Below are 18,470 nucleotides of genomic sequence, written 5' to 3'. Positions count from 1 at the left end.
CATCCTATAGTAGCCTCACCCTCACGGTCCCAGCAGCCAGGCTTTTGCTTAATTTTCAAGTATTTCCACCCTACGGTTGACAAAGCTCAATCTTTTAACTATCAAGCATCAAGGCAGTCAGCACTCCGATTAAAGGGCTTTTGACTACACCAACTATGCCACAGCGATAACAGCATCTTTACCTCACGACGAAGTGTTTCGCCCTGCTTCAAGCTCTGAAACACAGAGGAGCCCCAGCTGGCACCGCTGGGAGAGCTGCGGGCGCGGACTGAACCGCAGGGAGCAGGTCCGGGAGCTGCCTGCCGGCACACAGCAGCTTCCCGGACGGGAGGCCCGCACCGCGTCCCGCTGCATCTGCTAGCGCAGACCCCCCGGAGCCCTCCCCCCGCCTCACCTCGGCCGCCGGGCTCAAAGTCGAGCGTGGACACCGCCCCCGGCGCCCCGCGGACTCAGCAGAAAGTTGGGTTAAACTTCCTGAGGGCTGTATCCCGGCCCTCCCGGCCGCACCGCGCCACCAGTCCCTCTCACCCGGCGAGCCGAGGCCAAGGCGCGGAGCACGAACGCGCCTCAGCGCCGCCGGGCCGCGGATAAATGTCCCGGAGGCGCCGCTCGGCTGCACCTGGGCCGGGCCGGGCCGGGCGGACCCCCCCCGCTGCCATGGCAACGGCCCCGCGCCGCCCCCGCACCGCCCGCACAGGCCGCGGCCTTCCCCATCCCCCGGGGCGCGCCGGTGGGCGAAACCCGCTTGGGTCGGAGTGTCGATCTGCTGCAGGGTGGGAAGGCCCTGCAGGGGGATCTGCACTGGCTGTAACGATGGGCCGAGACCCAACAGCATGAGGTTCAACAAGGCCAAATGCCAGGTCCTGCACTTGGGTCACAGCAACCACAGCGCTACAGGCTGGGGGCAGAGTGTCTGGAAAGCTGCCCCGCAGAAAAGGACCTGGGGGTGCTGGTCGATAGCGGCTGAACATGAGCCAGGAGGCCGTGGCCCAGGTGGGCAAGAAGGCCAATGGCATCCTGTCCTGCACCAGCAATAGTGTGGCCGGCAGGAGCAGGGCAGTGAGTTCAGCACTAGTGAGGCCACACCTCCAGTAATGCGTCCAGTTCTGGGCCCCTTAACTCAGGAAAGACACTGGGGTGCTGGAGAAGGTAACAGAGGTGGTGATGGGTCTGGAACACAAGGTCTACAAGGTGCAGTCAAGTTCACCTGGGGTTATTTAGCCTGAAGAAGAGATGCTCAGGGCAGACATCACTCCACTAAACTGCCTGACAGGAGGGTGGAGCCAGATGGGTCAGCCTTTTGTCCCAAGTAAATAGTGACAGGACAAAAAGAGATAGTCTAAGGTTTATGTTGGACATTAAAGAATTTCTTCAAAGAAGGAGAAAATACACATTGGAACAGACTGCCCAGGGAGTTGGTAGATTGACCATCCCTGGAAGCGTTCAAGGAAAGACTGGACATGGCACCTTAATGCCATTGCCTAATTGATACAGGGGTGTTCAGACATAGATTGGGCTCGATGATTGCTGGAGTCTTTTCCAGCCCAATTGATTCTGTAGTTCTGTGTGGGGCCACACTGCCCCCAGGCCATCAAACCCCAGCCAACCCTACCATCTGCTTCCAAGTTCCAGCCTCGCAGTTTTTGTAAACTTTTCTGCTGTTGTGGTTTGATGCCTCTCGATGCCCTTCTCATGGCATGTCAGCTTTGAGGGGCTGCACTCGAGGCAGGGCCAGTGCAGGCCGGGCAAGGGCTGCAGGCCAACCAGTCTCCCACAGCCCGTGGCAGCTCTTGCCATCATCCAGGGCAGAGCTTCACAGTGAGCATGTGGATTTTCACACGGCATCGAACACTTAAGTTTTCGCAGAATCGGAGCCTCCAGAATGTGATGTGTTACCCTGTGCTGTGCAGAGGCTTCACGCCTACCTCGTTACCGGCAGCCAAGTGAGGAGCAGTGCCTGGGCATCCCAGGGTACAGCGGTGCTGCTGTGGCTGCTGAGGCCGGGGTTGCGCCGGAGAGGCTTTCTGCAGGACACCAGAGGGAGCCCAAAGCGAGCTTTTAGCGGCTGCTCCCAGGGCTGCTGGGGCTTGGAAGGGGGAGATGCGGTAACTGATGGCAGGAGCTTGTCGGGATGCTCCCTGCCCAAAAGAAATAAAATCCTTGAGGTGAATGCTGAGAATGGGGAACACTTCTGAGCACTACACTAAAGAGAAAGTTTTCCCTTCCAGTATGTATAAATACATAAATATCTAGTACAGATACTGATAACAAGTAACAGAAACATAGAATCATAGAATATCTGGAGTTGGAAGGATCCACAAAGATCATCGAAGTCCAGCTCCTTGACACTTCAAGAATCCTGAGAGTGATTTCTTGAACTCTGTCAGGCTGGTGCTGTGATCACTTCCCTGGGGAGCCTGTTCCAGTGCCCGACCACCCACTGAGTGAAGAACCATTTTCCAATATCCAGCCCAGACCTTCTCAGACAACTGCAGATCATTCCCTCAGATCCTGTCATTTGGCATCACAGAGAAGTGATCAGTGCCTGCCCCTCCCCTTCCCCTCATGAGGAACCTGTAGACTGCAGTGTGGTTTCCCCTCAGCCTCCTCCAGGCTGAACAGACCAAGTGCCCTCAGCCACTCCTCACACACCTCATACTCAAGGATCTTCACCATCTTCGTTGTCATCTTTTGAGCACTCTCTAAGAGCTTAATGTCTGTCTTATATTGTGGCACCCAGAACTGCCCCCAGCACTGGAGGTGAGGCTGCCTCAGCTCAGAGCAGAGCAGGACAATCCCCTCCCTTGCCTGGCTGCCCATGCTGTGCCTGATGCACCTCAGGACAGGGTTGGCTCTCCTGGGTGCCAGAGCACTGCTGGCTCATGTTCAACTTGCCATCGACCAGGACTCATCCCCTGTGTAGCCTGAGAAATTTGTCTTTGTTAAACTTCATGAGGTTGGTGTGAAGTATGTTTTGTATATTCAAATAATTATGTATTTGATAAGCAGCTAAACAAGGCTGGAAACTAAATTTGATGATGAGAAGAAACATTCAATTAATTTTCTCTTAAAAAAAAAGCTACATGTGCAGTGTAGTGAAAGAAAACAAAGGGAACTTGTAACTGAGAGAACAAAGAGCATATAGTTAGAAAGAAAAGAATATTCAGTCAAGGCAGGAAAGATGTAAAAAAAATTAAAAAATGTAACAAGTAGCAGGTGCACAGTAGTTTGTAGAAAGAACTATTATATAACCATTTATCTATGAGAGAAAAATCTGATGTTGCTTATTAGGGAACTGATCACAAATATTATTGGTTAGCAAGCTTACTAATTATACTATTGGCTATCCAGGCTCATGCTATTCTAACTTGATGGTGAAAATACTATAAAAGCTATGCACATTTTTAATAAACATCTCTGGTTATACCGTGACTGGGGACAGTGTTTCTTTCATGCACTTGCAGTGCAGGTTACTTAGTAAATGCTTGATCCTGTGGAAGGAGTGGGGATCCTGTGAATTAGTCTCAGCAGGAGCTTACACCTGTGGAGCATCTCCGCAGTGGAAGTAGTGGGGGAGGCCCACATCAGAGAAGAGTGTAGAAATACAGAAATCCAGTTTCCCCTGTCCTGGGCTCTGGAAGCACCAAGGTGTGAATAGGTCCAATAGAATAAGAAGTGGACTTCTCACAGAGCAACATGTAAAAATCTGCCAAAGGAGGGGCTGGAGGTGGGAGGCTTCCAATTTGGCACCCAGGCTCAATTCAAGGGCTGGCCAGCTAAAGGTTGCAGGTACACTTTGAAAAGAAGAAGTAGCTCTTCCCAGTTTTCATCAAATAGATAGATGCTGCATTGCCAGTGATACTGATTAATGCTGTCTGCTTCTTTCAATGTTGCTAATCTTACAGCACTGGTGATTCTGTAGAATATTTGCCAGCTCTCATGTGTCATCATGAGTTTCTTGGTGGTTGATCTATTTTATTAAGATCCTAGCTTCTGGACTCAGATAATTAAAATAAAAACACTACCTTTCTACTAGTGAAATTAAATTTCTATGTCTCAGCTGGTAGAGAAAAGCATAGGAACAAGATCCGAGGTTCATAAACCCAAAAGTAAAAAGGAAGCATTGAAAGTGTTCTGTTTTTTAAATTCAAGACTTGTAAATACTTTTCATTATATTTTTGCTGGTTAAGTAATGATACTGATATTTAATAACCCTTGAGAATCCCATTCTGATCCTCTGACAATTTTTCATCAGTGTGAAATAGCTGAATTGTCAAAAAAATTAAAAAAATATTTAAATATTTAGTAAATAATCCAGTTACATACTGGCTAAAGAGCAGGATTAAGTATGTATTTCTCAGAGGGGTGATGACATACTTTGTGTTCCAAAAATAACAGAGAAGGTGGTAAACAGAATCTCTTAACTTGACGGATTTTAAAATTGGTAGGTATTGCTCTTCTATATCTGATTCTTTTAAGACAGACAAGAAAAATAATTACATTTTTATTAAGTCTTGAGATAGCAGAAATAGGAACCTAAGTGGGTAAAAAATTAATTCTCTGCCAGTATTAAAACAGGTAGATCAGATGACCTGATGGTGATAGTTTGTCAGCTTGGCTCTTCTCCCTGAGAAATGAGAGCAGATTAGACAGAGGGTTTTGACTAATAAAATATTAAATATTAATAATATAAGCAATAATAATAATAATAATTGCAAATCAACATGTGATTAGGGAAAATAATTGTGTCAAATATATTTCTAAAATAAGATTGCAAGTTTTACTGCTAAAATAAAAAGTATTTTGTTGCTTCTGTAAGCAACTGACTGGCTAGAAAATAACTTTGATTAAAAAGGTTCATTCAATCCATTTCACATTTATGTAAGTGCAGAACACTAGTCTTAAAATAACTAAAAGAGAAAGCATCCTTAAGCAATTATTTTCCTGAGAGATTCTGCAGGGATTGGGTGTTGTCTTACACTGTTTAATGATGCGTTGTTTTGTTTTAAACCATGGCCTGGATAAAATCCTGAGTGATGAGGTTTGCAGCTGACACAGAGGTTGTAACCATGGTCCAATAGAATAAGAACAACTGCCTGGCACTGACTGAATTGTAATCCACTGTCCATCTCAGAACACAAGACCTCAGGATGATGTTTGGTACCCTTGGTACCATGCAACATGTGTTAAAAACGTTGTAGGTCTGCTTACAGTCCCTCTAACTCCCAGCAAGGCACCTGCCACCTGCATGGCCTGTGTGTGCATATGTGGAAAAGCTGGCAGGCAGTTCTGGACTAACTTCTCAGGTGTTGTGAATCACAGACATCCTGACTGCGCTGGGTAACACTGTACAGGTGAGACTTGGAGCATCAGTGACAGAGGAAGTCAGGTAACACTGAAAAGTCCTGGAGCAACAGCAGGGATTAACCAGTGATAGATGATTGTGAGATCCTTGGATCCACAAACAGGAATGATTTTGGAAATATTGCCTGAGCTCTTTATATGGCTCTTAATGTGAGTGACTTAATCACAGTCAGACAGGGCTGGATCTGGAAAAAGGACAAGGTGCCCCACAAGAGGTGTAAGCAGACTTACAGCACCAACATTTAAGTTTATAAAGGCATTTTTTCAGCAGCTGCCTAACCTTTGAGGCAGTTAAATTGATTTGGCACCTGCCTGTTGGGCTGCAGAGATCCCCCCAGAACCTGCAGTTCTGCTCCTGTCCTGACCACATATCTCTGCTGCTTGTCCCTGTTTAGGGCAAATCAGGCTCCCAAATTGCAAAGTATTGCAGTTCCTGGAGCCACCTCAACATGCCCAGTGAGACCACCTCCACCACACCCTGTCATACACCACCCACAGCTCTTCTCACTTCTATGTACTTGTTCTACATTAAACTGCCCTGAATGAAATCTCTTAGGAGCAGAACTTGTTCCTGCCCTTCCTCTCCATGCCAAGTGCCCTGCTCACGAGTGTGGTGTGCTTGTGCTGTGCTCCTCAGCCCTGCCTAGGAAAAGCTCCAAGCAGCCCCTTGCTCCATGATCCTGCTGGGTTTCCAGCACACACACCCACAGCCAAAGCAGATAATGGAGGTTTGGATTCCCAGCCAGGAGCAAGCACACAGCTCCTGTGTTTGGACCAATCCTTTAGCAGAGAAAAAGGCATTTGGCAGCAGAGGGCTCTTCCCCTTCTCAGAGTAAGGCATCATGAAATTAAAAGGCTGCAGGATGAGACTTGGGAGATTCAAACTCAGAGAAAAAAAATTAATTAATTCAAGTAGTTAAAGAGTGGAAGAACATGCTGAGGTTTGTGGCTTGTTCTTTTTCACTAAAAATTTTACAGCAAAATGTCTTTTTCTCAAAGGGAAGTTCCAGTTCAAATGGGCGTGAATTAGGTCAGAGAAGTTTTCTGACCTGAAGTAGGTAGAAGATCATGGAATCCTCATACTCCCTCTGGTCTTGTGATTAATTCCCTTTGGTATAGCTATTCCTGACATGGGATTGCTGGGACCTGTGCTTGCCCTCAGGAACTTACAAACTAATTACGTTTGTTGTGTCAACCCATTAGATACTTATAGGCTGCATGCAGACTCATTAGTTAAACTGAATTATGTATTTGCTCTTTGAACGTTATCAAAATATTCAAATCTAGCATGTTTCATGGTCTGCCACTACTGCTTCTTCTTTGTACACAAATTTCTGTGGTTACTCCTTGCTTACCAACCACAGACTTTTCATGCGCAAATACCGGTTTCGGTTATTTCAGAGGCTGAAACTCTGGTGACTGATGTCATCCTGGTCTTTTAAATTTATCTTACCTTTGATGAAACCCTTTATTGTTAGATTAAAAAACAATAAATATTTGTTTCAGATCTCATATATTAACTTTGTTTTAAAAAACCTGGCAGCCCAGATTCCTGCAGAGATTTATACTAGCTCAAACATCAAGGGCCTGCAGGCCCCTGGTAGGTACCTCCACACCTGCAGTGCCTGCAAAGGAGCCTGGTCTGCAGTCTCTCCCAGTGATCAGGGTGCTCATGGAAAGGTGGGATGTGACAGGAAAGTATAAAAATAATGCACATGCATAGAGCACCTGGATTCATGGCAAGTAATCTGTTTAGCTTTGAGCTGGGTCCAGACTACCCTGTATTTTCATAGAGCACAGGTAAGCAGTCAGACCCTTGCTGTGAAATCCTCAGGTCTCTCTATCTCCTTTGAAGCCTGAGGCAGTCTGTCTCATTTCTTGCCTTTCCCCTTTAAGAGCAAACAATCAACAAGAAACTGGTCTTGGAAGAGTTTTGAAATGCCACTAATGTCTTCCAGCTGCAGTGATGTTCCTTTGGGCTTTGAAGGTGTTAATATCCATCAGGTGTCATGTTCTTGTCTTCATCCCAAGCCATTTTTTCCCCATAACTGTAGGAATATCAAGAGCTACACCAGAGCCATGTTCTTCAGTCACATTTATCCACCAGTTTGCATGTGCAGGTATTGCATTTAATGTGTGAATAATAGTTTTTGTGACTACTATTCAGTGCCTACCTACTTTCGTTGGAAGGAAGGTGGAGGACAGCAGGGTAGGAAGGTTTTTAGTTAATAAGACTGTCATTTTTTGCTGACAAAATCACTGAGTATCTTAAGAAAAGGGAATCTGATCTCCTTCCAAGTAACTAAAAAGGAATTTGCATTCCAGAATATTTGTGAAACATATGTATTCCAGGAAAAAAAAAACAACCCGGCATTTATTGTCACATTGCCCAGGGATTTCAACATCTGTGAGGAAACACTGGCAATCACAGTGTCCACATTCTTTATGATAACTTGATTATTTTAGCTCTGAGCCAGTGGAGTAGTACCTGAAAATACTCTCCTGTTAGACCCACCTCATGTGAACTCAACCTTATGGCAACTTCTCTTTTGTGCTTCAGATATTCCTAAAGCTTTCTCTAGCCTGGGAAAATAAGTTAATCATGAAACAAGATGCAAGAACCATTTTCCAGCTGAGTGGGATTTTCACATGCAGATGTTGCTGATGTGAACATTGGTGTAGGCCTACAGGCAGCGTGAGAGTGCTCCAGATGTCTTGGCTCTGAGAGATGTTTTGGCAGCCACTGAACAAGGGTTGGAGATTGAGTCTTGTTCCTGCAAAGCTGCAGCGACAAAGCACACATGTGAGTTTCCCTGGCACTGGAGTTTCACTGCTTCCTTCTGCCCTGGGACCAGCAGAACTTAATGCTACAAGGCCATAATCATATGGCCCTGCAGACACTGACTGTGCTACCCAAACCACAACTCCAACACTGACACTACAACCTCGGCCCTGTCTCTGATCCCACATGGGATCAGGATATGCTCACAGGACAATGAGATTTTTGGCCACCTAGACAAGAGCACAAATCATTATACAACATCTTGAGTGCTGTCTGGATGGGTTCAGCTGAGAAAGAGTTGCTGCTGCCGGTGAAAGCCCCAGGGGATGATGTGCAGCCTCCCTGTGCTCCAGTGTGTGGTACCTGAGCACCCCGCTGCCAAACAGGCAGAAAAAAGGGCCAAGTACTCACTAGGGAGAAGAGGAAACATTTCACTCACTTAATTTCATAGCTGTCAAAACCAGTCTTAAACTGGGGCTAGAAAACAAGTGAGAAGAAAAGCACTGCTTACATAATCCTTTGGCAGTGAAATGAATCAGGGTTCTTGCGGGAGAAGAGGAATGCAGTTTTTAAGGAATAAACAGCATTGCTGTAGTTGGTAGTAACTGGATAGTCCTGCTTTCCTGAAGAGTAGCACAGACGTTAACCATGGGTTTATGTGCCTTCTCTTCTGTGCCCATGGTCTCTCCTCTGAACAAAGCTCTGTAAAATGGAACAGTCCTGCTGTTTTCTTTAAAATAATCTGTAATTCCTTGGCCATAATGCAAAGGGAGGCACCCATCTGTTTGGTTTTGTGTTTGTTTTTTTTTTCTCTTTTCCACAAATGTTCTTGTTTGTGTTAACTAGCAAATCTAATCATCCAGCTCACAGGAGAGTTACACAACCCTCCTGAGATTTCAGTCTAACAGCAAATCTTGCTTAATACCCCCACATTCACTTCTTGCTTCAGATTTGCAGCTTCTTTGGCATTACAGCTGTGCTCTTATAAAACAGATTAAACAACAAAAGGAATGCTGAATGGAAAAGCTGTGTTATTTCTACCTTGCAGGACTTACTGAAATGATCCTGGCTGTGTTAAAACATGAGCCAAAACTCCCACAGGGAGCATTAGTCTGAGCGATTCACATAAACACTTCAAGAAGTCAGTTTTGGTTGAGCTTCCTAGTCAAGGTAAGTAATAGTACACAAGCAGCAGAGCCCCTCTCCTTTAGAGAGCACTGTTGATAGAAACCTCTTGTTGTTTATTCTCACTGGGAAGCAGCAAGATGAGTACTGGGTAACATCAGAAAACTTGGGGTTTGGGTAACTCTTTCACTCAAGGAGTTGCGAGTACCTTTTCTGTGAAACTGCCTAGTGCTGTGAAACATTATTCCTCTGTGCTCTTGATGTGGGTCATCTGGAGAGGGAAATCTCATCAACCTATTGAAAGGTTTATGATCACTTTCTTTTGCAGCTGACTTTTAAGGGAGATTACCTTTCCAGGAGGCGATCTGAAGAAAGGCAAGTTACAGGTACGTGCATTCCATGTGTCTTGGTAAAAGTGTAGATGGAGTTGCTTTCTTTCTCTCTGCTCTGCACTGTCTGGTTTCCAGGAGCTGTCACTCATCCCACCCTTCCTGGTAGCTTTTTTCCATCCCCCATGGGCACTGCATGGGGTCTGACTCTGACTTTAGCACCAGCTTTGCAGCCAGCAGCACCACTGTGGGGTCATGTAAACAGCACCAGTGGTCCTGCGCTCGCAGGGCTCCCCTGCTGCAATATTGAACTCTTCTCTCTATGAGCTGAAAAATTGCCACAGACTGGGGCACCTACCTGCATGTCATCTTTTATGGGCAACTTCTGTGGAGATCTTCTTCACTCAGCTTGCTTTGAGCCCTGCCTGCCCATCTTGGCAGAGTGCTCCTCTGTTTCAGCAGCTCTGATGGTTTGGAAGCAGCATCAGCCTCTGCGGGGATGCTGATAGAGTCATAGCTGAAACAAAGCACATCACACAGAGAACAGAGCTGGGGAGCCAAGTTTCTGCAGCACTTCCAGATGTGAAGCAGGGGAGTTGGGTTTAGTGCACTTTACAGACTTTTTTCTTTCTTAATTTGTTTCTTTTAAAGCACCATGCAAGTGCACTGTGAACAATTTGTACTGTTCACTCACTTTAAGCTGTATGTTCCCACTTAGCATATTTTCTAGCTAAGACTCTCCAATCAAAACCACATCTGTGTGTCGGGGCAGATTTGCAGTAGACATCTTTTCCCCCAAAATGCAAGGAAAAGCTATCTCATGTCCACTCTTGTCAGACATGTGACTTGGCCTCCAAGGTAATCCCATCCTCACAGACCCCTCCAAGGACTGAGGAGGGGCAATGTCTACAGTCACTTAACCAGAAGGCAAATTCCCCTCAATTCAACTTTGAGAAGTTTGAACTGGATAAACCCTGTGGGATTCTGACGAAAAGTCCTCAAGGAGACATGATTGCTGAGCAACTTTCTATCTGTGTGGATACCTGGGAGGAGATACAGAGGCTGCTGGGAACTCACACAGAGTATTTATTTCTGCAGGGAATCAGGAGCAGACCTGAGCCTTTATCCCTGTCAGCATACTGCACTGGTGCTTTAGCTTCTCCTTAATATACATCTCACCCTGATTTTGTCCTGCCTGTAGTTTCAAGCAACCTCCTTAACAAATCCTGCAGCATCTCCTGGGGAATTAAACGTAAGTGTGAGGGGAGATTAAGTTGTGAGAAGAGCTAAAAAAGCTTCCATTACAGCCTGTCAATGCCTCTTTTCAGGTGATAAGAAATGAGTGTGATGATGCACTGGTTGCTGCTGCTCCTTTTCCTGGTCAGCTTTGGCTCACCTGCACCCAGGTTTTCGGTGTGTATCTTTTAGCTGTGTCTGTACACTCTCTCAATGGTTCACCATTCCCAGTCATGCAGACATGGATACTCCCCCACAAGAGGGATGGAGACCTGCAAGAGCAGAGCAAAAAGGCAAATGCCTGCAGATAAAGGAATGTTGTCCTGATAATACAGGATTTTCATAGCATTAAGGGCTGTGCACTTGTCTGGGAGACTGAATTGACATTCCTAAAAATTCAAAACAACAACAAAAACTCTTTTTTAAAAAATGTGTTTTTACAGCCGAAATATCAGCTCTTTTTTCAGTTTTACACAAAGCTGATTCTGGAACCTTGCTGATTGCACCCATCTGCAGTGCAAGAGCCAAGTTTTCCCTCTCTTATCAACCTGAGCACTTTCATAGTTTGCAAACCTTCCCCTTGAGCTCATCAAATGGCTGTCAAGACAAATTATTTTTGCCCAAAGTAAATTTTTGTGCATCTGATCATATTCTGGCATGTTCTGATCAATGCCAAGGTCATTACAGAAACTTCTTTTCCTCTGGATTCAATTCAACAGCTCATGCTGTGCAAGATTTGGACATTTTAAGAAGAGATCACCATGAAATCATGTTGATCCACATAGGCAGTGTGACATGCTAGGATCAAGAGGAGACAGATGCTCCTTTCTCTGTATCTCTCCTTACTATTGACTAAAGTGTGCGTGGTTTTGTTTTATTTTCTCCATAGGACAAAGATATCTGCCTCCTGGACAACAATAAATTAAGACAAAGGTTAAAACATCTTCAAGACTTGCTTTACCTATATGAATTGCAGCTGAAGGACATACTGGAGAACACTTACCACAGAACAAAAAGTGAACTGTTCTCAGGCAACAGGAGTGTGCAGCATGAGACGCTCTTACCCACAACCAGTGGAAATTTGATAGTGTATGACCAAGGTACAGTTTGCAGTAGTGTGTCACAATGTTTATTTCTCCCTGCAGTGTCCCATGTGTCTTATTTTATTTCTGCTAAAACTTTTACATTTTTTTTAAAGTGGATTGTGATTTAAAACACAGATACATGGGAAGGAGAAGAGCTGACTGGTGTCCCTGACACTATAAGATATCCCTTGGGGCTAGAGTCACTTATCCCAGCTGTAGGCAGCTATTACCCAGGTACAAAATGGACATCTTCAGCTGGGCTTCTTACCTGCAGAGAGGAACAGTCACCTCTCATGTTTTCCATCAGATTTACTTTATGCATCTGCTTTAGGAAGAGATGGGTCCTGCGCCTGAAGAGCCCATATTCCGTGAGTGACTTTGGGGAGCCCAGAGTGACTGGCTCAGCTGCAGGCACCCAGACTTGTTTGGATAAGCCAAGCTCCCTGTTCCTCAGCTCCCCCATTACTTCTGTGACACAGGAACAGACATGCATACTTTGTTCCTTGGTGTTACTTTGAGAATATGGTCATAAGATTTTAGCCTGGGCGTTACATTGAAAGTGCCAGCCACTGAGATCCTGAAAGGCTCTCTCCTGATACTGCCCCGGTAGAGCTGGACACAGGAGCTTAGCCTATTATTTTAGAAATATTTTCCTTGAACTTATCAGAAGTACAGCTGAGGTTACCTTACCTTCTACATGGAAATTAGCTTCCCTGCAAATGATCTTGCTGACAAATAAAGCTTCAGTCCCAGGCTTTCATGATATAGCCCCAGGCTAAGCTGTGGCTGTCCTGCATCTCACCAAGGATTTGGGCATTATTCCCTCAGAGGACATGGCTGTAAAGGCTCTCAAGCCTTAAAGCTCTTTGCCAGGCTGGCAGTTTGCAAACCAGTGTAGCTACTACATTGCTGCACCATTTCCTTTGACTTTACAGGGCTTGCAGAGTTATGTGCAGGCTGGCCAAGTGTCCTTGTCCCATACAGCCTCTCAGTGACATCTTCTCTTGGTGGCACCTAGCCCTTGGCTTTGCCCCCAGCCCACTGAACAAAGTGTCACTGTTCTGCCCAGATTGCTCTGCAGTGTATAACCGGAGGAGCACCACAAGTGGCTACTACCGGATCAGGCCCAGAGCAGACCAAGAGCCTTTCCTGGCATTCTGTGACATGGCCGATGGCGGGGGCTGGACTGTCATTCAGCGGCGGAGCAACGGCAAGGAGAATTTCAACAGGTGTGTGCATTGTTCTTGCATCAACAGGGCTTGTAGCCAGGCCATCAGCTCCTACCCCTGTCCTGCTGCCAGGCAAAAGCCAACCCTTGAGAAGCAGGATATGCAAGATTGTATACTAGTGATGAGAATTTGGGATTAGGACAATCTGGTAGTACCTATTGGCAGCAGGGGGCCATTTTAAAAATGGATCTATAACTTCTTTTTCCATGGGTTCTCTGCATTTGAATGCATATTTTATCATTATTGAAGACTGTCAAAGGCTCCAAATTGGCAGTTATCTGCTACTAGTGCACAGACTGAGACCTGTTGAACAGATTGTTCTCGTATCAGGAATTATGTTCAGCATGTTGTAACATTTATTATGGTATTCAGATAATTCTAAAAGATGCCAAACCAGATTGTCCTTTTCCCATGCAAAATCCCAGAGAGGTGACTTTGACACTAAAATTTACAGGAGAAGAGATGCTCTGCTAGCACAATTAAGAAGAAATGTGCCCATGAAGGTTAATTCGCTCTCACAGAACACACAATTTCAGGGCATATCTAATGCCTCCTAAAGTCTATGCACTGCATTGCAAAGCTACCTCAAGGGACTCTAAGCCAGCTTGCCCAGAGAGTGTTAGCTACCTAGCCATGGTAGTTCAGGTGAAATAAAAACATCCTGAAGAGGAGCATTGACAAGTATGTAGGTCAGGCAGAATGAATATCCATAACAACATGAGAGAGGGAATAAACACGTGGTTACTAAAACTGGAAATGATGACACACAATGAAGTATATGAGAATATCAAAGGTAATACATAGATCGTGTGAATTATGACTTGCTGAAGAACAATATCAGGTGTTTTGCTGAAGACCAATGTGACAGCTGCTGCTTTCCCTTTCCATTTAACTGGAAACATCAGACTGTGAGCATTGCATCTGGCAGTTTGAAGGTTTGATCCCCATACCTGTGTGTGCACAGGTTTAGCAGGGGGAAAAGTAAGCTGTGAGTTGTATTTACTTCTAGATGAGTCAGATACTTTTAGAAAACAGTATCTAGAGATACTAGATCTAGAGGTGAAATTTTACTTGTTACCATATTCAAGTGTCACAGATTTGACAAACTTAATCCCCTCTCATGATGAAATTGATATTTATATCTCTCTGCAGGAAATGGGATGATTACAAACTGGGATTTGGGAAATTCCAGGGCAAGAATGATGAATACTGGCTGGGCAATGACCACATCCATGACCTGCTTGCTAGAGGTCCAAGTACTTTTTTCTCCATGGATTTCTTTCTAATTTGCATTAGGCAGTTCATCTAACATGACACAACTTTATGTTTAGGAGAGAACTCATTAAAGATTGACCTGATGGACTGGCATGGGGAAAGACGTTATGCAATCTATGAAAATTTCCAGCTTGCAAATGAACAGGTAAGAAATGGAGAGAGAGAGCAGTGATTTGCTTGCTTTGGTCTGTGAGGGTGGGGCAGCTGCATACACAGCATCAGACCAGTATCAGGGTTGTATCTACAGCTCTGCAAAACTTACCTGCTCTGATTTCCTGAGCTTCCTAGTTTGTCTGACTGACAAACAGCCCTGGGATCAGGGACATAAACCTGGGACTTTTTCCTTAAAACTGAGTTCCCAGGTCAGTGGGTGACAGGATTGTATGTTTGTGCCCTCTTGCTAACTCTGCTACTGAACAGAGGGCAGTTTCCTCTGTATGTATGTATATACACAGGGGTATTCCCACATGTATTCGCCTCTGACCTCATGATTAAAAGAGTCTTCTGTGAGTGAGAAGAGCCTTAGGGTTTGAACCTCTGCAACTAAATGGAGCCCTGTTCTTCTGCTTCCTAAGAGAGTGTTTCAGACTGTCACATAAAAGGCAAGTGCCAGAACAAATCCTCTCAGCTTTGTTTTTAAATAAAACAGGGAATTCTAATCAAATCTTTGAAAGAGCAGTTGTAAGTTCCTATCTTGAAGAGAGGTACCTGTAGCACTGCACCTACTGCTAGAGACACAGAAAGCCCAGAGACAGACACATCCTGTATTTTCATGTTGTGCTTTCTAGCTGTAGACAGTGTCCACCTCCATACAGGTGCTGTTCTTTGCAGACTTGCCTGCCTGAACACCACATGTAAGTAGCCCAAATAACCAAGGATACTGCATGGACCAGCCCTAGTTCCAACTCCATCCTCACTCCAGAAATGTGCACATTATGCTCAGTTTGCAATTAGAGGTTTCTTATGAAAAGTTTGAACAGATTCATTTTAATACCTTACTGCCGCTTGTCATAAAGAAATGAGGACAATGATGACAGGAGAGAGCCAACAACATAAAAGTGATCATCCACTTAGTATCAAATATTTCTTAGACCTGTTAGCTGTGCACAATGAAATTATTATTCTAAGTATTCCTACCAGGATGAGAGCATAGAAATCCAATGGCTTCTAGTCCTTGGAAGAGTAAAATGCCTAGCCATTTATTCTAGCTGAAGAACTGATCTTTATGAAGGCCATTACTTGACACTTGGCCGTTTTCTGCTAAGTTCTTCTTCATCACCTAGAAAGAGCTTTCCATCTTGCTGTAAAGTGTATTAAATCGTTGTTGAATGACAATAGACCTGAAGCGCTTTGTAGCAGCAGCAGTAATTACCCATCCCTTCTGGAGGTTTAAATTCTGCATTGATCTACACTACGATCATTAAAGCATGGAGACAAAAGTCACCCTTGACTTCAACAGACATGCCTTTGACAGTGGATGAAATGTCCAGAGCTAATTTGACCTCAAAAATGGGAGGAAAAGAAAGAATGGGTATAAAATAAATGTTTCACATATTCTTGCAGGACAATTACAGGTTATGGTTTGGCACCTATTCTGGTAATGCTGGCGACGCTCTGTCTGGTGGGAGCAATTTTGAAGATCAGTGGTCAGCCTCTCACAGAGGGATGCAGTTCACCACATCTGATAAGGATCACGATCAATTCCTGGCGGGCAACTGTGCATCAGAGAACAAGGGTGGCTGGTGGTTTAACAGGTATGGAAAACAGCTGATTCCTCTCGGATGCGAAGGGTGTGGGTGGCTGTACAGATGAGAGGACTTGCCTGCCTTACAGCAGCTGCAGGTTGCTGTGTGCACTTGCCACCTCGCACAGCCAAACCTAACATGTTCACACCTACAGATCCTCAAAGGAAAACAATTTAGCAAAGCATGTAAGTTGATTTCACTTTAAGAAAATGGGTCAAAACAAATGCACAGGGGACAATGACGTGGAAGGAAAAGAGCCCTGTTAAAATGCCTGAAAGTGCTTTGTGTTATACTCCAGTGAAGAAAACAACTGTAGCCATGGTAAAGTGAAGTGTATACAAAGGACATTTCCCTAGAATGGAGCATGTCTAAGGCAGGGCCACCCCATAACTGTTATGATGGCATATTTGCTGTTCGGGCATATGCCACGCATCAATGGAGAGGGACTCATGTTTAACAGCACAGGGAACAGGGATATAACACTCTGAGATTTTCTCTGCTTTAGTGCAGGATGAGCCCCTTAGACCAGATTCTCATCACATACAAATTGAAATCGGTGGAGCTACAAAATGTACATTAATGGCAGGATTTACCTAGATGAAAAGACATCTGCAGTTTTAGGTGTCAATATGGAGCTACCTACACTTGAGCTAGAGCACACCAAATGGCACCCTTTTGTTCAGGCCATGTAGTTCTAATGTCTGTAGTTAATACACCTGAAGGAGTCAACAGGCTGAATTAATTATCTGAGAGGTGTCAGTGTCTGCTATAGGATGACCCACACCTTCCTCTGTGTTCCAGTAAATTCATAAACCATCCTTCCCTGGTATATCTAAATATATGTTGTGTGAGAACGGTACTCCACTGCAATGATACAATATTTTCTCGTGCTAAACCTAATTCCCTTTTTGTCTTTCCTACACTGCTCCAAGGTGCCATGCTGTGAACCTCAATGGGCGATACTACAAAAGAGGGAGGTACAATGGAGCCCACGATGATGGCTTGGTTTGGTCTACATGGCACGGGATGTGGTACTCACTGAAATATTCAGCCATGAAAATCAGGGCTCCGTTCTTTGTCGACAGCGAGAGCGGAGATGGTGAAAACAGTCAGGGAAGCTGAAACCTGCTGCTTTGGAAAGAGAAAAAGCACAGGCTGAAAAGAATGCTATAAGTTGCTGCCGCCAATCGCCAAACCTGCACTTGATAGCTGGAGTTGCACCTGCTTCTGCCACCTGAATCTAATAGCATGAGTTTTTTGAGCACAGCCAGACAACAATTTAATAAAAAACATATGGATCTCAGTCACAGGATAACCAGAGATTTCTTTTTCAGCAGTTTTCAAGATGTTGTTGGAGAATATTTATTGAAAGTTCTCTGGAATTCAAAGGATCAAGCATGTCCTTTAATCAATCTATACTTTCCAAGGTCTAAACCTTTCTCGTCTTGAATTTAACCATCAGTGTTTCAGTTATGAGAACATCAGGACAGGAAGAACAAGGGGATGGGGAATTTGACTTTATCTGGTGTGCCTTTGTTAGTGCTTCGTTCTGCATCAGGAGAATCTTTTTAAGGAACTTTCCCTATGGTTCTAAGTGCCACACTTCTGCTGCAGAATGCTTGTGGAGTGTGTGAAACCAGACCTGTGGATGGACATGCTCCAACTGCTAATGTGCATCCAAGGCTAATGTGAAGCTAAGGCTGCTTCAAAATAAACACCCACAATACGGACAGTGTGGGTTCCATTCCAACAGCTTCCTGCTGCAGATCCACTGCTAGAGCATACCACAAGACATTAATGCAGACAGACAATCCCGCCAAACAGATTTAAGACCCAGATTAAAATTAGGCAGATTTGACTGAAATTAAGGTGAGTGCAGATATTCCTATGAGTTCCTAAAATGCAGTCATTATTCATTTGTGCATTCTCCTGTCACCAGATGACTTTACATTAGTGAAGGGGAATCAGAAAGTGGTTGAACCACAAGGCACACTGCTTTCATTGTCTGACTGGGGTGAAATGAAAGAGCCATACAAATGACTGAAAGAAATGGAATACCGAAAATTTATTTTCTACAGCTGTTAATAACAACAGTTAAAAATTAACAGTGGTACCACCTTGATGCAAATCATTTAACTGCCATGCTGTAGAATAAACCTTTTTCCTTTTTTTTTTTCTGATTTATAATATTTTTTTTAACTGATATTACTTTTCCATTTACTTGCTTTTAAATCCATACATATTGTAATTTGTATACATATTGATAAAGAGTGAAATAAAACCATCTGAGTAGGACTTAA

The 18,470-nt window shown here is 44.5% G+C and overlaps 2 protein-coding genes across 11 annotated transcripts in view; one reads left to right on the top strand and one right to left on the bottom strand.

The window, feature by feature from the left end:
* LOC111943815 (phosphatidylinositol 3,4,5-trisphosphate 3-phosphatase TPTE2-like) overlaps positions 1-1,026 on the bottom strand; it is a 27,400-nt gene extending 26,374 nt beyond the window's left edge. For 2 of the 6 annotated variants that reach the window (XM_023946881.2, XM_023946729.2), the window contains exon 1: positions 395-1,026. In XM_023946881.2, the coding sequence (XP_023802649.2) occupies positions 395-835 (441 nt within the window). In that variant the 5' untranslated portion in view covers positions 836-1,026. Of the gene's footprint in view, positions 1-182 lie in introns of all 6 variants that reach the window. The other 4 variants (XM_086881411.1, XM_023946831.2, XM_086881413.1 and 1 more) reach the window with 4 other exon arrangements.
* Positions 1,004-18,470, top strand: LOC111943495 (fibrinogen-like protein 1). 5 transcript variants are annotated; one of them, XM_086881422.1, is made up of 12 exons: positions 1,004-1,149; positions 7,925-8,167; positions 9,195-9,316; positions 9,600-9,657; positions 10,699-10,852; positions 10,929-11,013; positions 11,726-11,936; positions 12,991-13,150; positions 14,303-14,400; positions 14,482-14,570; positions 15,989-16,179; positions 17,103-18,470. In XM_086881422.1, the coding sequence occupies exons 6-12, from the start codon at positions 10,939-10,941 to the stop codon at positions 17,290-17,292; spliced, it is 1,014 nt and encodes a 337-aa protein (XP_086737548.1). In that variant the 5' UTR covers positions 1,004-1,149; positions 7,925-8,167; positions 9,195-9,316; positions 9,600-9,657; positions 10,699-10,852; positions 10,929-10,938; the 3' UTR covers positions 17,293-18,470. The 5 variants fall into 5 exon arrangements, with proteins under 5 accessions (XP_086737548.1, XP_023802363.2, XP_023802422.2 ...); XM_023946595.2 differs by having other exon boundaries at positions 1,123-2,956; XM_023946654.2 differs by lacking the exon at positions 1,004-1,149 and having other exon boundaries at positions 10,802-10,852.

The sequence above is a fragment of the Cyanistes caeruleus genome, chromosome 3, assembly GCF_971803275.1.
Source record: "Cyanistes caeruleus chromosome 3, bCyaCae1.hap1.1, whole genome shotgun sequence".
In the NCBI taxonomy this organism is placed as follows: Eukaryota; Metazoa; Chordata; class Aves; order Passeriformes; family Paridae; genus Cyanistes; species Cyanistes caeruleus.
Note: the sequence above shows the minus strand (reverse complement) of the source record. Positions and strands in the feature narration are given on the sequence as shown.